Below are 18,659 nucleotides of genomic sequence, written 5' to 3'. Positions count from 1 at the left end.
GGGGATGTGTTCACTGGTCTCCAGGAAGAATGCTTTTCTATATTGATAATTAAATTTTCTTTAGGCATTTCAGTGCAGTTGAGCAAGCGGCTATTTTGTGTCTTAAGTGGGGGCAGATAGACAATTGGAAGAGACAGGACTAAAGTACATGGTACAATTAGAAGTATAGAGAGGCTGTGCTTTGGAGGGGCTTCATGTTGGAGACAGAATACTGAAGTAGTCAATCTTGGGCTTTAGGAGATGGATAGGATTTAGGTAGGTAGGAAGGAGGAGAACAGGTAGGTTTAGAAGGGGATCCAGTGTGGTTTTGGGTTGATTAGGACTGGTTTCAGGAAAGAAGTGAATTTTAATCTGAGATGGCAGGGTGGAGAAAAGAAAAAACCTAGAGCCTGAATTATATTGATGTGAATTTGAGGAAACTCCTTCCAGATGGCCCCATCATTCTGAGAAGGAAAATGTATATACTGAAAGGGGTCTGGTCAGAGGCATTTTAGAGGCGAGAAAAAGTCTGACAGACTGGTATGGTTGGGATCAAAATGATTGTTTTTTAAGTTTGGAAGTTGAATGGTATGTATCCTCACGAGCAGTTGTGGGCCTGCTGTGTATAGAGCACCATGGAGAATAAACTATAAACAGGAAGGAGAATTTTAGAACTCTGGAAACTTAAATCCTGTCTTCAAAAGAGAGGCTAGAAGCATTTATATTTTTTGTATTTCCCTATGCCTTTGCATGTAGGAGCTGTAGAGAGGAAGGGGAACAGAAGAGGTGTTTCAAGGGTGGGGACTGATTCAAGAGCATTATGTAAGGTCAGAGGAGTCCGTGTTTTCATCTGTAAAGTGGGAATAAGTAGCACCTAACTCATGAAGTTCTGTGAAACTTGAATGAGGGAAGATAAAGCGCCTCCCAGGTACTTGTGGAGCATTCGGGAATTGTTAGCCATTGTTACTAAGACAGGATCCACTGAAGGAGTCACAGTGGTCAAGTAATTATGAGGCAGTGAGATAAGTGTCGTAAAGGGACCCTGTCCAGAATGCTTAAGGCATAGTGGGTTGACTAATACTGAATTGGGAAGTTGGAAATAGTGGGAAAGAAGTAAATCTGGGTGTCGAAGGGTGAGTAGAGGTTTGCTTCCACTACATTAATACAGATTGTGCAGATCTTGAAAAAATATCAGATCCCGATCTTAACAGCCTAGCACACTGCACAAAGATAGGCTTTAGTGTGATGTGTGATCCAAAAGCGTAGGAATTGGAAAAGAAAGAATTTAAATGGAGCAAATTGTAAAAAGGATTAATTTATGGGGCGCCTGAGTGGCTCAGTCGGTTAAGCGTCCGACTTTGGCTCAGGTCATGATCTCGCGGTCTGTGAGTTCAAGCCCTGTGTTGGGCTCTATGCTGACAGTTCAGAGACTGGAACTTGCTTTGGATTCTATGTCTCCTTCTCTCTCTACCCCTGCCCTGCTTTCTCTCTCTCTCTCTCTCTCTCAAAAAGAAATAAATATTTAAAAAAAATTTTTAAAAAAAGGATTTATTTATTTACTTTTATTTTTTTTTTAATTAAAAAAAAATTTTTTTTAAACTTATTTTTGAGAGAGAACACAAGCAGGGGAGGGGCAGAAAGAGAGAGAGACACAAAATCTGAATCAGGCTCCGGAGTCTGAGCTGTCATAGGGCTTGAACTCACAAGCTGCAAGACCATGACCTGAGCCAAAGTCGGACGCTCAACCAACTGAGTCACCCAGGCTTCCCTAAAAAGGATTTAAATGCAGGAAATGAAGCTATATGAGTTTGCTTTCAAAGGGCTTTATCTTCGGAAGGAGGGAAGAATCTTTACATTTGTAAGCCTGGAAGTAACCTTAGACAAAATCCAGCCACTTCAGTGAGATAAGGGAACTGAAACCAAAAGGGTGTTCAGAGCTGTCTACTGTGGTATTTCTGGTGAAATAATGTGTCCAAAAGAAGAAAAGGGCACAGTTTTTTTCTGACAGATCCACAAGAAGAAGGTAAATATGTGGAAAGGAAGAAATGTGAATAAAGATATATTTCTAAAGCTGTCTCTCAGCACCAGCATGGAAAACAAAACAAAAAGCAGGTGGAATGAGAGGCTGTGATACAATTATAGAAATAAAATCTATACTGACTTTAGCAGCGTCTATTGGTTATTGTCACTTTTGGCTGCAGCTGCTCACACATCCCAGAGCCAGCACATGTGTGTTGTGGGAAGAAGTGAATTTATCAGAAACATGGATATTTTTGGCAAATTTTGAATGCCAAAAACTTATTTTGGAAGGCAGTTTTATTAGTCTTTCTTACATTATAATGATATTTCACGCTCGTTGTAGTGAATTTGGAAAACTTCCCTTCTTTTGAGCCCACTGGGTTGTAAATTACCAGAGATCTAATGCGTCTCTCCTGCTTCTAGTTTATCTTCCCTGGTGCCTACATGGTGCTTATGGCAGGCTCACAGTTGTTGGGAGGATAAATACCTACTCTTAATTTCTTCCAAAACATAGGGAGGAAATTCTTTAATCATTATGGTTTTTGTTTTTTACAGCATTGTGATTGGTTTAAATACAGTTTTGTAAACTGGTTTTTCATGTATGATAAACATTTTTTTTTCCTAATCTGAACTCACCATATACATTTTAACGTCTGTGTGTCCATTGAATAGATTAAATAATTTATTTAAATGTTCCTCTGTTGCTGTAAATGCCGTGTAAATGACATTGTTAAATCACAAATATAATATTGGCAGCCACAGTAATTACTGTTTTATCTTTCTCCAGTCTCACAAAATACACATTTTTTTGAAGATGACAGCCCACCATCTTAAAGAATTGCCACCGTCTTCCCCCAGTGCTCATTAATAAGAAACAGGTGTGAGATTTAGTGACAAGATTGGTGGTATTTTACACTTTTTACAAATCCACAGATATTCTTAGATAATTGATAGCCGGGTTTTCGTATCTGCTATTCAGTACAGGTTCAGTGTTTTGATAGGTTGTTTTGAAGTATCTGAAGAAAATTGAGTCTCACACAGAATATGTAGTGAATTATTTTGTAGAATGTTCCTTAACTTGGGTCTCATGGTTTCTTAAGATTAGATTGAGGTCATGCATTTTTGGCGATAATGTCTCAGAAGTGATGTCCCCTTGTCAGTGCATCATATCAAAAGGTACATGATGTCAGTATAACTTATTGGTGATGTTAACCGTGATTGTTGGGTTAAGGTGAGGTCTGTCTGGTTTCTCCACTATAACATAGTTACAAATCTTTTTTTCTGTTGTTGAGCACTTTTGAGATTTACTTTCTTAGCAACTTTCAAATAACTGTATACAACAGAGTGTTGTTGTTGTTGTTGTTGTTGTTGTTGTTGTTTTTAAAGCAAACCTCACTTTATTTAGCTCACGATTTTGTTGGTCTGCTGCATAGTTTTTGTCCTCTGGATGAGCTCAGCCGATCTACATCTCTCATACATACTTCTATATAACCTGGATCATGTAGGGGGGCCCCCCATCCGTGTGTCTGGTTGTTGGCCAGTTCCAAGCTGCGTTACCTTGGTTTCCCTCCAGGTGTCCTCTTAACGTCCTGGGGGATAGCTCAGGTCCACTCACATGGCCATCTTGGAATTTCAGGAGTTTGCAGCCATTCTTTCAATCTATGTCAATCTTGATTTAAATGTTATTTACATGGCTGTATACACATTGTCCAAATGTATACTCAAAACCAGTATGTTTTAGTGTATGTAAGATTTGTCTTTTTTTTATTGTGATTTTTTTTCCTTTTTTTTATTATTATTTTTTCAATATATGAAATGTATTGTCAAATTGGTTTCCATACAACACCCAGTGCTCATCCCAAAAGGTGCCCTCCTCAATACCCATCACCCACCTTCCACCCCTCCCACGCCCCCAGAGTATTGTTAGCTATAGTACATAACATCCCCAGAACTTTTTTTATTAAATTTTTTTAATGTTTATTTACTTTTGAGAGCGAGAGAGACAGAGAGTGAGCAGGGGAGGAACAGAGAGAGAGGGAGACAGTCTGAAGCAGGCTCCAGGCTCTGAGCTGTCAGCACAGAGCCAGACTCAGGTCTGGAACTCATGAGCTGTGAGATCATGACCTGAGCTGAAGTCTGACACTTAACCAACTGAGCCACCCAGGCACTCATCCCAAGAACCTATTTATCTTGTAACTGAAAGTTTGTAGCTTTTGACCCTGTTCACACCCTCCCATCCCCACCTCTCATAACCATCAGTCTGTTCTCGGTTTCTGTGAGTTTGTTTTTTAGATTCCACATGTAAATGAGATTAGATAGTGTGTGTTTTTGATTTATTTTACAAAGCACAATACCCTCCAGGTTAATCCAGGTTGTTGCAAATGGCAGTTTCTCTTTTCTTTGGCTGAGTAATACTCTTATGTGTGTGTGTCGCATTTTCTTTATCCATTCATCCATCTGATGGACACTTAGGTTGTTCTCGTGTCTTGGCTATTGTGATAATGCTTCAGTGAACATGGGCATATAGATACCTCTTCGAGGTAGTGATTTTGTTTCCTTTGGCTATACCCAGAAGTTGGATTGCTGGATCATATGATAGTTCTGTTTTTAATTTTTTGAGGAACCTCCATACTGTTTTCCATAATGGCTGCACCAGTTTACATTCCCACCAATAGCACACAGGTTCTCTTTTCTCCATATCCAATGCTTGTGATCTCGTCATTTTAATGTGACAGCCATTATAACAGGTGTGAGGTGATGCTCATTGTGGTTTTGATTTATATTTCTCTGATGATGTTGAGCATCCTTTCAGGTACCTGTTGGCCATTTGTATGTCATCTTTGAAAAAATGGTTTAAAATTTCCCTCCCCAACCCCTGAAAAAATGTTTATTTAGTTCTGCCCATTTTAAAATCACATCTTTTTCTTTCTTTTTTGTTTTGTTGTTGTTGTGGAGTTATATGAGTTCTCTGTATACTTGGGATATTACCCTTATCAGATGTATGATTTGCAAATGTTTTCTGTTATTTGGTAGGTTGCCTTTTTATGGTTTCCTTTGCTTGCAGCTTTTTAGTTTGATGTAATCCCACTTGTTTATTTTTGCTTTTGTTGCCCTTGCTTTTATTTTTTTTTAAGGAGTTTTATGATTAAAAAAAATATTTTTTAATGTTTATTTATTTTTGAGAGAGCATGCACGAGAGTGGGGAACAGGGGCAGAGGATCTGAAGTGCGCTCTGTGCAGACTGCAGAGAGCCCAATGTGGGGCTTGAACTCAACAACCCTGAGATCATGACTTGAGCCAAAATCGGATGCTCAACCAACTGAGCCACCCAGGCACCCTAGCTTTTTTTTTTTTTTTTTTTTTTTTTTTAAGTAAAATCTGTGCCCAACGCGGGGCTCAAACTCACGACCCTGAGGTCAAGACTCACATGCTCTACTGACTGAGCCAGAGTGGCACCTCTGTTACCTTTGCTTTTGGTCTCAAATTAAAAAAATCATTGCCAAGACTGATGTTAAGGAGCTTATCTGCTGTGTGTTTTCTTTTAGGAATTTTCTGATTTCAGATCTCACGTTAAAGTCTTTAATTCATTTTGAGTTAATTTTTGTGTATAATGTAACACAGTGGTCCAGTTTCATTCTTTGGCATGTGGCTGTCCAGTTTAACCAAGAGTTGGACGTTTAACCAACTGAGCCACCCAGGTGACCCTCCCAGCACCATTTATTAAAGAGACTGTCCTTTCCCTGTTACATATTTTTGGCTTCTTTGTCATAAATTAATTGACCATAAATTCATGGTTTTATTTCTTGACACTCTGTTCTGTCCCACTGATCTATGTATGTTTGACACCAATACTGTTTTGATTACTGTAGCTTGGTAATGTGGTTTGGAACTGGAAGCATGATGCCTCCAGCTTTGTTTTTTGTTTTTTTTTTCTTTTATAAAAAAATTTTTTTTTTACATTTTATTTATTTTTGAGAGACAGAGACAGGGCACAAGTGGGGGAGGGGCAGAGAGAGAAGGAGACACAGACTCCAAAGCAGGCTTCAGGCTCTCAGCACAGAGCCCGATGTGGGGCTTGAACCTACAAACCATGAGATCATGACCTGAGCCGAAGTCGGACACCTAACCACTGAGCCACCCAGGCGCCCCAGCCGGCTTTGTTCTTCTTAAGATTGCTTTGGCTATTAGGGTCTTCTGTGGTTCCATACAAGTTTTAGGATTGATTCTTCTCTTTTTGTGAAAAATGTCATTCAAATTTGGGTAGGGATTGCATTCAATTTGTAGATTGCTTTGGGTAGTATGGAGCATTTTAATAATATTAATTCTTTCGTCCATGGTCATGGAATATCTGCCCATTTATTTGTGTCTTTGGTTTCTTTCATGAATGTGTTACAGTTTTCAGTGTACATATCTTTCACCCCCTTGGTTAAATTTATTCCTAAGTATTTTATTCTTTTTAATGTAACTGCAAATGGGATTTTCTTAATTTCTTTTTCTGATATTTCATTTTTAGTGTATAGAAACGCAGTTGATTTTTTGAATATGGAATTTGTATCCTACAACTTCATGAAATTTATTAGTTCTAACTTTGGCAGAGTCTTTAAGGTTTGCTCACATATAAGACCATGTTATCTGCAAATAGTCACAGTTTTACTTTTTCTCTTCTGACTTGGATGCCTTTTCTTTCTTTTCTTTTCTCTTTTCCTTTCTTTTCTTTTCTTTTCTTTTCTTTTCTTTTCTTTCGCCTAATTGCTTTGGCTAGGGCTTCCAGTACTGTGTTGAATAAAAGTGGCAACAGTGGGCATCCTTGTTCTGTTCCTGATTTTGGAGGAAAAGCTTTCAGTTTTTCACCTTTGAGTATGATGTTAGTCTTGGGCTTGTCATATGTGGCCTTTATTATGTTGAGGCACATTCTTTTTTTACCCACTTTGATGAGAGTTTTTATTATGAATTGATGTTTAATTTTGTCAAAAGCTTTTTCTGTATCTACTGAGATGACAATATAATTTTCAGAATTAAAAAAAAATTAAAAAAATTTTTTTAACGTTTATTTATTTTTGAGACAGAGAGAGACAGAGCATGAACGAGGGAGGGTCAGAGAGAGAGAGGGAGACACAGAATCCGAAACAGGCTCCAGGCTCTGAGCTGTCAGCACAGAGCCCGACGCCGGGCTTGAGCTCACGAACCGCAAGATCATGACCTGAGCCAAAGTTGGACGCTTAACTGACTGAGCCACCCAGGCACCCCAAAAATTTTTTAATGTTTATTTATTTTTGACAGAGAGAGAGAGACAGAGCATGAGCGGGGGAGGGGCAGAGAGAGAGTGAGACACAGAATCCAAAGCAGGCTCCAGGCTCTGAGCTGTCAGCACAGAGCCCGACACGGGACTCGAACCCACAGACCGCGAGATCATGACCCAAGCCAAAGTCAGATGCTCAACTGACTGAGCCACCCAGGCGACCCAGAGATGATAATGTAATTTTTGTGTTTTATTTTGTTAGTGTAGTGTATTGTATTGATATGTGGAGGTCAAACTATCTTTACATCCTGGAATAAATCCCACTTGATTATGGTGTGTAAAATATTCAGTTCCTTTTTTTTTTTTTTTTTTTTTTTTGAATGATTAGTCTCAATATGATGCTTCAGTAATAATATTAAAAAATACTTTGGGGCGCCTGGGTGGCGCAGTCGGTTAAGCGTCCGACTTCAGCCAGGTCACGATCTCGCGGTCCGTGAGTTCGAGCCCCGCGTCAGGCTCTGGGCTGATGGCTCGGAGCCTGGAGCCTGTTTCCGATTCTGTGTCTCCCTCTCTCTCTGCCCCTCCCCCGTTCATGCTCTGTCTCTCTCTGTCCCAAAAATAAATAAAAAACGTTGAAAAAAAAATTAAAAAAAAAAAATACTTTGTTGGGGCGTCTGGGTGGCACAGTTGGTTAAGTGACCAAGTCTTGATCTTGGCTCTGGTCATGATCTCGCAGTACGTGAGTTCAAGCCCCGCATCGGGCTCTGCTCTGATGGTGTGGAGCCTGCTTGGGATTCTGTCTCTCCTTCTCTCTGATCCTGCTTGTGCTCAATTTCTCAAAACAAATAAACTTTAAAAAGGTTAAAAAAAAACAAAAAACCTTTGTTGCATAAAACATAATAAGGTAGATTATTAACATCTACAAATCTAAGGGTAAGATGGCTTCCATCTTCTATATTTTTGTTTCTTACTACAGTTTCATCCAGTTTCCTTGGAGTAGACTCCTCCCTTTCATGAATCCGACAACTCACTGATATGGTCAGTTTCATCATTTTCAGCATCTTTAGACATGGATGGTGCAACTGTGCGTTGAGAAATCAAGTCTCCTAATCTTCCTTTTTTAAAGAAATAGTCTATCCTTAAATATAAAAAAGTTATAGACACATTGTCTTTTATTTGAGAATAAAATATTGTTAAAGTAATAAAATGGTGGTAAAGTAACAGTTTTAGATACAATTTAAAAATTTAGAAAAATTTAAAAATTTGAAATATACTATTGCCAAACTAGACTACAGAATGTATTGTTTGTGTTTTTGTGTAGGCATAAGCAAAGCTTCAGAATTTGGATTAATGATATGTAGGGCAATATTCAGGTTGTAGGAATTTATAGCAGGTGTAAATGACTGGTAAGAGCACAGAACGATCAAACTGAGTTAATCTCTGAGAAGCATATTTGTATCCTAAACCTGTTATCTTAGAAAATTCTAGATAACAAGACTATACAAGTACACATTCCATTAACGGTCGGAGTGATGACATTGTTACCTGTCACGTAGCCTCTGGAAAACTCCACTGTACACACATGAGAGAATAAGAGTGCAAAGGGCAGATAATATCTTAGTATTAATATGAAAATAGTATTGGCCCCTCAGGGACCTGTGCCCCCCAGCCCCCAAAGGAGGTTTTGAGAACCTCTTTTTCTGAGTGATTCTTAACTGCAGCCTGATGTGAAATTTTGGTGGGAGGAAGGGCATTGTTATTAGTCAAGTGCTTTTTTGTGCCAGACACTGTTAGGAATTTTATTAGATACAATCTCATTCAGTCAAGGTCTTTGGAATGGTGGCAGTGGAGGTCATATGAAGTCACAATTGGGTTATTCTTGAAGGTGGGATTTTGTTGATTGGTTGAGTGTAAGATGTGAGTAGGGTCAAGGGGGGCCTTAAGCTTTTTGACCAGAGTATCTGGAAGGGTAGAGCTGCCATTTCCCTGGAATGGAGTAAACGACTGAAGGAGCAGGTTTGGGATGGGGAAAAGATTAGCTATATATAGAAAATGGCATTCAGGGGAGAGGAATGGGCTGGAGGTATAAATTTGAAAGTTGTCAGCCTATCAGTGGCATTTTAAGCCACAATCCTGGACAGAATCACAAAGAGAATGAGTAGGTATAGAAGAGAAGACACTTTGAGGACTAAGCCCTTCAACACTGCATGATTTAGAGGCCGAGGAGATAAGGAAAGAGTAGCAAGCAAGGGAGCGAGGAAATCGGAAGAGTATGTGTTCTGGAAGCCAAGGAAAAGTTGATTCAGCGCAGAGTGAGAATGTCATCATGACAAGGGCTACTGATGGGTCAAGTGGATGAAGACTGAATTGGCCATCGGATTGAGCAACAAGAAGGTAATTGGTGACTTTGATAAGGGGGAAAAATTCTGTTTGCAGTGGATTCAGGAGTGAGTGGGAAAAGAATATAGATCAGTAGTTACAGACAATTTTACTGAATAATTTTGCTATAAAGGAGAGCAGTAGATAGAAGGGGGATATGGGGTCAAGAGAGGGTTTTGTTTCTTCTTGAGGGAGAAATACAGCATGTTTTATGCTTTGGTAGAGAGGTAAAGTCGTTATGCAGAAGAGAGGGGGAGAATCGCTTGGAGCAATGTTTTTAAGTGGGGCATAGAGAACCACTGGGTTGGTTTCCACTTGGAGCACAAATAGCGCCTCTGTGGTACTAAGAGGAGAGACCCGGTTTATGGGCCTGGGTGCAGCAAGGTAGGGAGATGTAGAGATGGAAGCATGTGGATATTCTTTTCAGATTGCATCTGCATTTTCAGCAAAACAAAACCAAGAGAGCGAGGGTGGAGCAATTAAGGGCAACGTGCCGCGTCAGGTACAGCTGTGAAATGGCAAAGAAGCCGCAAAAGGACAGCCTGGGGTAATGTGATATAACCAGAAGTTAGGCCGCTTGCGAACTTCACGTCTGATTACCTCATGCGAATTCTAGGATTATCTGTGACAGAGCTTCCATTTTGGCTCCATAGTCTCACTGAGTGAGACGTACTTACATTTTTTTTAAGTTTATTTAAATTTTTGCATCCTACCTTTCGTATCAAGGAGTATTTTTAAATGTACTGCCTGGTTAGTGTTTGATATCTTAATATTTGTGTTCAAACAATTAGCTTTTGCAGTCATGTTGTACCTTAGAATTATCCTTGTTTTAATGGTCGTGTTATACTTCACCGTTCTTGTAAATAATATAGAAAGGTGTCAGAAAACTTTATTAACTGGAAAGCAAAAGGGTAAAAACAGCTGATTACATCAAGTCTGTTTTATAGGCTACTAGCACTAATAATAAAAGCAGCAGGCATTAGTTATGGAAAATGTGTTTTTGAACTTTGATACATGATGCAGATCTGTAAAACCAATGGCCAGTTGCTTTCTAGTGAAGGAAGAAAAGCAAACAAACCCATAGATCACAGTTTTGTCAAGTCACCCATGTCTAGAACTGCTTAAGGACTTTGCCCAGAGTGGTCTGTTACACATTTGAAATTATGTTGCTTAATATTTACTCTTTTGTGTGAAGCTCAAATTCATTTTCATTATTGAAGTATATCATCATAGCCTTCAAACAGCTACCTTTAGGAGAAGCAACAAAACAAAACCGACCCTCCATCATTCATGCTTTTGCAGCTTTTCCTCTGCTCTTGATCTTTAGCGTGTCATACATATATGGTCATTTTTTTTGTATTTGCGATGTTGTAAACTGGTATTTGATGTGCAGGTTTGAAAAGACAAAGGTGATTAGCTGGTTTCTCACTCGCTTTGTTGCTATGTCGCTAAGTCCAGGACTTATGGAGCTTGTTTTGGTGGTGGGTCACCTCTTACTGGTAGCACAGCCCTTCTGAAATGGTCAGGCTGATCAGCTGTCACATTTCTTTCCCTTCAGGTCACATCTCTTGGCATTGCTGTAGGTTGAGTTTCAGTGCCCTTAACGTGTTTCTTTTGCATCCTGGATTAATGGTACAGGGGCTTCTTGAGAATGATCATTGCCTTGGTTGTGTACAGGAGGAGGACAGCCTATTCTGCAGAATTGGCACTATATTGTGGACTGACAGTAATCCTGAAGATTGCCGGGTACATAGTTTAGACTTCACTGGAAAAATTACATATACAGGCAAAGCTTTTCATTGTGAATATGGAAGAACTGGAAGCTGTCACCTAATTCCACCTGTAGGCAATATGCCGAAAGATAAAGAAGTAGAAGACTGATAAAAAAATTCTATACATGGGGCGCCTGGCTGGCTCATTCGGTAGAACATGTGACTCTTCATCTCAGGGTCATGAGTTCCAGCCCCACGTTGGGCATAGAGCCAACTTAAAAAAAAAAAAAAAGTTCTATACACATTTTAAGAAATTGGCAGGCAAGCTGTGCAGTGAATGTGATATCAAGTTATTTGGTTCTGTGCAACGATAGGTATCAACAACCTTCTTAAGGGCCCTGATACTGGAGGCTGGCTAAACACACTGAATGGCTGATTTAAACATTTGGTCAGTGCCACCTAGGAACACTAGTGCTGTGGTTGGTGCTCCATAGGAGCATATGATTAATTGGCAATATAGGGTTATCGCTTTAAGTCTTCTAGTAACCACCAGATAAACAGCCATACTTCTTTTTTTTTTTTTATTTAAAAATGTTTAATTGTGATAAAATACACACAATGAAGTTTATCACTATTTTGTGCAGAGTTCCATAGTACTAAGTACACTTACATTGTCAAAGTTTACATTTACATTTACAAAGTCCAGAACTTTTTCATCTTCCCAAATGGAAACTATATTCATCAAATAATTTTCTGTCTGCCCTTCTTCCCCCAGGAACCAGCATTTTACTTCATTTCTGAGTTTGATTACCCTAGGTATCTCATATAAGTGGAATTATACAGTATTTATCTTTTTGTGACTGGTTTATCTCATTTAGCACAGTGCCTTCCAAGTTTCATCCATGTTGTAGCATGTGTCAGAATTTCCTTTTTATTTATTTATTTTTTTAAGTTTATGTATTTTTGAGAGAGAGAGACAGAGCACGAGCAGGGGAGGGGCAGAGAGAGAGAGGGAGACAAATTTTCTGACACCAAAAACAGCCATACTTCTTAAAGAGAAAAACGGAAGAGGGATTACTTAGTCAGTGGCCTGGTATATATAACCAACTCAACCTCCAGTAAACACCAGAATGGGACTAATGTTACCAGGGGGAATTAGTGAAATACAAGGGCAAACATTTGACCCCAGTGATAATCAGGAAATAAATACTGTAATAGGCTGTCAGGTCTTTCCTTAAAGATAGTCTCCCATTGTCTGAAATTGAAATGCAGCCTTTCCTGCAGGTAGAGAATGATCTAGTTTTCAGGTCTGCCCTTTAGCTCTGGTTTTATAATAGCAAGTAATAAAGCAATCTTTTCTTTTTTTTTTCCAGTTTATTTTTTGAGAGAGAGAGCGAGAGCACACAAGCAGGGGAGGGACAGACAGAGAGGGAGAGAGAGAGAATTCCATGCAGTCTCCATACCATCAGTGCAGAACCTGATGTGGGGCTTGGACTCCTTAACCATGAGATCATGACCCAAGCTGAAGTTGGACACATAAGCTGCCTGAGCCACTCAGGCACCCCAATAATAAAGCAGTCTTAAGAACTCTCCTTATTAGATTAGGAAAGAATTTCTGTTAAACCTTTTTACTGAAAATTTCTTAGCAAAAAAATTTCTAAAAATGAATGAAAATCTTTTAATGCCCTTATTCAGGTTTCGAGTAGTCTTATTCTTACAAGTTTAGCAGTTGCTTAACGTTTATGAAGAGAGGTTACCCCAAATTTTTACAAAGGAATTTAAAGTTTGCTTACTCCCTTGCTCTGCATTGGGGCCAATTTTGTGTTTTTAAACAAAAAATATGTAGAACCTTTTTTATGTTTTTAAGCAGAACCTTCTTAATTCAGACTCATTTTCCAGTAATTGCGAGTTAATAGTCTGGACTACATACAGGCATATCTCATTCTACTGTGCATTGTAGATACTATGCTTTTTACAAATTGGAGGTTTGTGGCAACCCTGCATCAAGCAGGTGTGATTGGTCTATTTTTCCAATAGCATTTGCTGACTTTGTGTTTGTCACATTTTGAAAATTCTTGCAATATTTCAAACCTTTCCATTATTATATTTGTTAGTGTAACCTGTGATCAAAGATTACAACTTGCTAAAAGCTCAAATGACAGTTAACATTTTTGGCACTAAAGTATTTTAAAATTAAGATATGTACTTTGTTTTTTTGAGACATAATGCTATTGCACACAGAATAGACTACAGTATAATGTATACATAGCTTTTATATACACTGGGAAACCAAAAAACTCGTTTGAGTCACTTCACGGAGATATTCACTTTATTTCGGTGGCCTTTGGAAACCAAACCCTTAATATCTTGGAGATATGCCTATACTATGGAGCTTGCTTTCTTTCTTTTTTTTTTAAAAAATTTTTTTTAACATTTATTTATTTTTTGAGAGACAAAGACAGAGCATGAGCGGGGAGGGGACAGAGAGAGAGGGAGTCACAGATTCCAAAGCAGGCTCCAGGCTCTGAGCCGTCAGCACAGAGCCCGATGCGGGGCTCGAACTCACAAACCCCAAGATCATGACCTGAGCCAAAGCCAGACTCTTAACCGACTGAGCCACCCCCTATGGAACCCCAGGCACCCCCTATGGAACTTTCTTGATTGATAGATACATATATACATAGGGTTCAAGTATTTCCTACTGAGTGAAGGGCCCTACTATCTAGCTGTAATTGACAAGAAGAGTGATTAGTAGTTAACATGGATTATTTCCATATGAGCAAGTGCTGGAGGGTGCTTAAATTGTTTTTGGACTTTACTGTCAGTTTACTTAGCAGGTCATAGGTAGAATAAAAGTTAAATTTGTAAGCAGCTCCTCAGTTATAAATTTGGATTAATGGTGGCTGAATTAATTGGTGAAGTCTTTTCCACATACTTGATGCAGTCTTTATTTAAAAGATATTTTGATAAATTTAGTCTCTTGGCTGGCCGTAAAATTATTTCTTAGGGTCCTAATAGCACTGTAGTTCTAAGAAATATTGAAATTAATGTTCAAGATGTCACTGTCCAGATACATGAGTTGTTACCCTAAATGTTCACACGTTAAAATAATCAGAATTATTTAAATCTCATTTCTGCCTGTCACCCAGGTGTTTTGATAAAATAAAAAGACAGACCCATTTAATGTTACAGTTTCCCACATGAATTATACAATATAAATGGCACTGTGACGATGCCTGGAATATATTACAGAAGGACTGTCTGTGGCAATCACGAGGGAAGCAGAATGGTGAAGTCCTGGGGCCTCTGTTGAAGCATTCCTAATAGAAAGCTGCTTGCCAGCCATCTGGAGCAGGACGTGAAGGGAAGTTCCTGGGGTCCGAGAGAGAATTCATTGCCATGTGTCCTCTACTCCTTTGATCTTGATTTGGGGGAAGGAGGAGAAGCAACTATAAAAAGAGTGAAAAGAGACCGGGTTGTGGGTTTGTGTGGTTATTTTTGGTGGGTAATCATGATACTTCCATGACGGGAATGCTAAGGACTCCAATATCCCAAAAGAAAGACACTACTGAGGGAACAAATAAGAATGATTCCTCTGTGCCACTTGCAGAAAACGGAGACCAAAATGGCAAATAATTTTCAAAACTTTAGAATGTGTTTTGTTACAGGGAGTTTGAAAGCAGTTCCATTGATAGTCTTAGATAGTAAAATAGATCATTCAGCAGCTACCTTTAAATCATTGGCTCTCTGCCAAGTCCTGTGCTAGATGCTTGATATTCACTGATAAGCAAAAACATGGACTCTGCTCTTATGAACTTTAGAGTTGTGACACTCAGAAATGTTTGATCACAAACTAAAGTGACATTGTCTGGGAAAAGAACATCAGTCAAGTGAGTGCATTTGACAGAAAACCTTGATGTGGACGTGGTGGGCAGGGGTGTATTGGGGAAGGCCGCCCTGGTCTCTGAAGAATGAGTAGGAGTTGAGTAAGCATTGGGAAGGGCATTCCAGATTGATGGAACAGCATGTGCAAATACTTTGTATCAAGCAGGAGTGCAGTGTTTAAAGAATTGAAATTAGGCCAGTGGTGCAGAGGTGTGGAGCACAAACATGAAGTGGGGCCAGACCGTAGAGGTCCTTGTCAGCCGTCGTCTTTGGCCTTAGGTCTTTGTTTCTTGGTTGTTATTTATTTTTTAACTTTTTTTTTTTATTATTGTGGAAAATCTCAGACATACACAGAAGAGAGGCTAGTATTAATACACTCATCTAGCTTTCGTCGGTACTTGGCCAATCTTGTCTCATTTCTGTTTTCACCCATCTTATCACAGTTGTGATTCTTAAAGTAATGGGAGGCATTGCTTTGAAGAGTTTTAATAAAAGCAGGGATGAGTAGGATATTTGACCAGATTTTTGTTTTGAAAGATAATTCGGGCTACAGGGTAGGGAATAGATGAGAGAGGGAAGAGCACACATACTGGCGGACAGTTGGGTAGTTTACTGTAGTGGTCCTGTCAAGTAACATACCTTGAATCAGGTTAGCCGCTGCGGAGCTAGGAGAATGGACAGATTTCCGAGGTGTAGAGGGGAAGATCCCCTGGACTTGGGAACAGGTTGGCTACGAGGGATAAAGGAGAGGGAGAAGGTGACCCCTTGGTTTCTGACTTGAACCTGGGATGGTTGAAAGATCCTGAACTTAAAGGATAGTTGTGTGAAGACCAAGTGCAGGAGGAAAGAAGGCAACCAGTTTTGCCATCTCCCCACCCTACACTTCCCAAACTCTGCCTTTCTCCAGGTTACATGACAGCTTGGCTTCTCACACTAAGACCAAAGAACCAAGCTGATTTGAACTGTGCGCTTTTTTTAAATTATATTTTTAATGTTTTTATTTATTTTTGAAGGACAGAGAGAGAGAGAGAGAGAGCATGAGCAGGGGAGGAGCAGAGAGAGAGGGAGACACAGAATCCGAAGCAGGCTCCAGGCCCTAAGCTGTCAGCACAGAGCCTGACGCGGGGCTCGAACTCACGAACTGCGAGATCATGACCTGAGCTGAAGTCGGACGCCCAACTGACTGAGCCACCCAGGCGCCCCATGAACTGTGCGCTTTAAAAAAAAAATTTTTTTTTAAGTTCATTTATTTTGAGAGAGCATGTGCACACATGTGCAGGGGAGGGGCAGAGAGAGAGGAGAATCCCAAGCAGGCTCTGTACTCTCACACAGAGCCCGACATGGGGCTCGATCTCACAAACCGTGAGATCATGACCTGAGCCAAAATCAAAAATCAGATACTCAATCGACTGAACCACCTAGGTGCCCCTGAACTGTTTGCTTTTAATATTTCTCTGGAGCAAAAAACATGGTCCTGTTTGGGTTCAAAGAACATCCTGGAGCTGTCTCATAGAATGGTGCCAAGAAGGCAGCAAAACCAAGCTTAGGGCAGGTTTAAACTGTCAGAAATAGTCTATGAGTAATCTGTTTAGATTTTGGGTGTTTGCCGTGTTCTTTCAGAAGTCACCAATTCTTAAAAATAAACCAGAAAAAAAGTAAGACTTTCTAAATATTATGTTTCAGGTCCTTATTCAGGTTAAGAGATTTATAATAAACTTCCTCTAGGCAATCTCAGATTTGTTTCCAGGATTTTGAGTAGTATGTATTGTAGCACAGGTGCAAGCGTTAGTCATTCCAGGAAGAGGTCAGGGTTAGAGTTCCTGTCTTCAGAGTCCATACCAGCTAGCTGCCTGATAACTCCGTGAGGTTCCTGAGAAGACCATCTGGGCACCTGTTCAGCTCATTGCTAGCTATAATCTTCTGTAGGAATTCTTAAAAATCTTTTCACCATTCTGAGGTGGCACGTGATAAATGATGTGAAGTAATTAAGATGAGTCCCTTTAGATCAGTCTGTTGGTTTTTTTCTGAGAGGTCTTCCCTGGCCCTCTTTCATGTAGCATTCCATCCACATCACACACTATCACATCATGCTCTTTCTTCTCCCTAGCACCTGTGACCGTCTGAAGTCCCCTTATTTATCTGTGACGTGACTCCCTGCCTTAACAGTGGACTCCACGAGAGCCGCAGTCTCCTGTCACTTTCATCTGTGTATCCCCAGTGCCCAGACAAGAAAGAGCCTCATGCATATACATCCTCAAGAGATAATTTTTAGATGAATAAATGAATGTTAATATCTAAATATATTTCTACATTTTCCTCATTTACCAGATAATTCACATTGCTCAATTTAGTTTAATCATGTAGGAAAAGTGTGATTTCTCAACAAAGAAATTATTTGGTACCTAATACATGTTGAAATGTACATTGAAATGTAACTGTGCATTATGGTTTTACAGAATAGACCAAAGTTGCTTATATGTTAGGACGTTTGGATTTTTTACCTTTGAATCTTAAAAAACTACTGGTTTATTTCATATTTTTAGAATAATTTTATTTCTAAATGATGAAAGAGAAGAGATTTCAGGATGCTTTTTGGAAGAATCTTTCAGTAAGCAACATGGAAGGTATGAATAATCTTTAATTACCACCAAGAAAATTCCAGATGCACATATTCATCATTCTGTTTTTTCTTTTGCTATTAGTTTTGAAGTGTGGGAACATACTCCTGTTATATATTAGAGATTTTGCCCAGTTGAGTACAATTTGCACATCTGATAGATATTGTTGTGAAAGAAATTTGTTCCTTCTGTATCCTATATTCAACTGATGGCCTGTTATAGGTTGTGACATGTGTTGAGCCTTAAAGGATGGATAGAATTTACATATAGATTTCTGTTGTTTGGATTTAGAAACTGTCCTTAGCGGTTTTTTTAGAAATTATTAGTAAAAATATAAGTATTTTAAAATTTATTTATTTTTATTTTACTTTTATTTTTTTATTTTGAGAGAAAAAGTGGGCAGGGGGAGGGGCAGAGGAAAAGAGAGAGAGAATCCCAAGCAGGCTCCGTGCTCAGTGCAGAGCCCGATGTGGGGGCTCCATCTCATGACCCTGGGATCATGACCTGAGCAGCAATCAGGAGTTGGCTGCTCAACTGACTAAGCCACCCAGGTGCCCCCAAAATACAAGAATTTTAAAATACAAGTACTTATTTTTTATTTACTATTTAAAATTTTTTTTATTCAAGTATAATTTACATAGTGTTACATTAGTTTCAGGTATACGGTATGATTTAAAAATTCTATACATTATTCAGTGCTCATCATGATTAGTGTACTCCTAATCCCCATTATCTATTTTACTCCTCTCCCCACCTACCTCCCCTCTGGCAACCACCAATTCTCTGTATTTAAGAGTTCTTTTGTTTTGTTTAATTTGTTTCTTAAAT

General features: G+C 39.2%; 1 protein-coding gene across 3 annotated transcripts in view; it reads left to right on the top strand.

Annotated features, from left to right (window-relative positions):
* The window catches only part of NUDT3 (nudix hydrolase 3), a 132,493-nt gene that overhangs the window by 16,999 nt on the left and 96,835 nt on the right, over positions 1-18,659 (top strand). The window contains exon 1 of one of the 3 annotated variants that reach the window (XM_060615233.3): positions 9,199-9,631. The exons of the other annotated variants lie outside the window; for them this stretch is intronic. Within the exon in view, the coding sequence (XP_060471216.1) occupies positions 9,593-9,631 (39 nt within the window). The 5' untranslated portion in view covers positions 9,199-9,592. Of the gene's footprint in view, positions 1-9,198; positions 9,632-18,659 lie in introns of those variants that run through there. 3 annotated transcript variants of the gene reach the window in all.

This window comes from Panthera onca, chromosome B2 (genome assembly GCF_046562875.1).
Source record: "Panthera onca isolate mPanOnc1 chromosome B2, mPanOnc1 haplotype 2, whole genome shotgun sequence".
NCBI lineage: Eukaryota > Metazoa > Chordata > Mammalia > Carnivora > Felidae > Panthera > Panthera onca.
The sequence above is the reverse complement of the archived record's forward strand: the minus strand, read 5'-3'. Positions and strand labels throughout refer to the sequence as shown.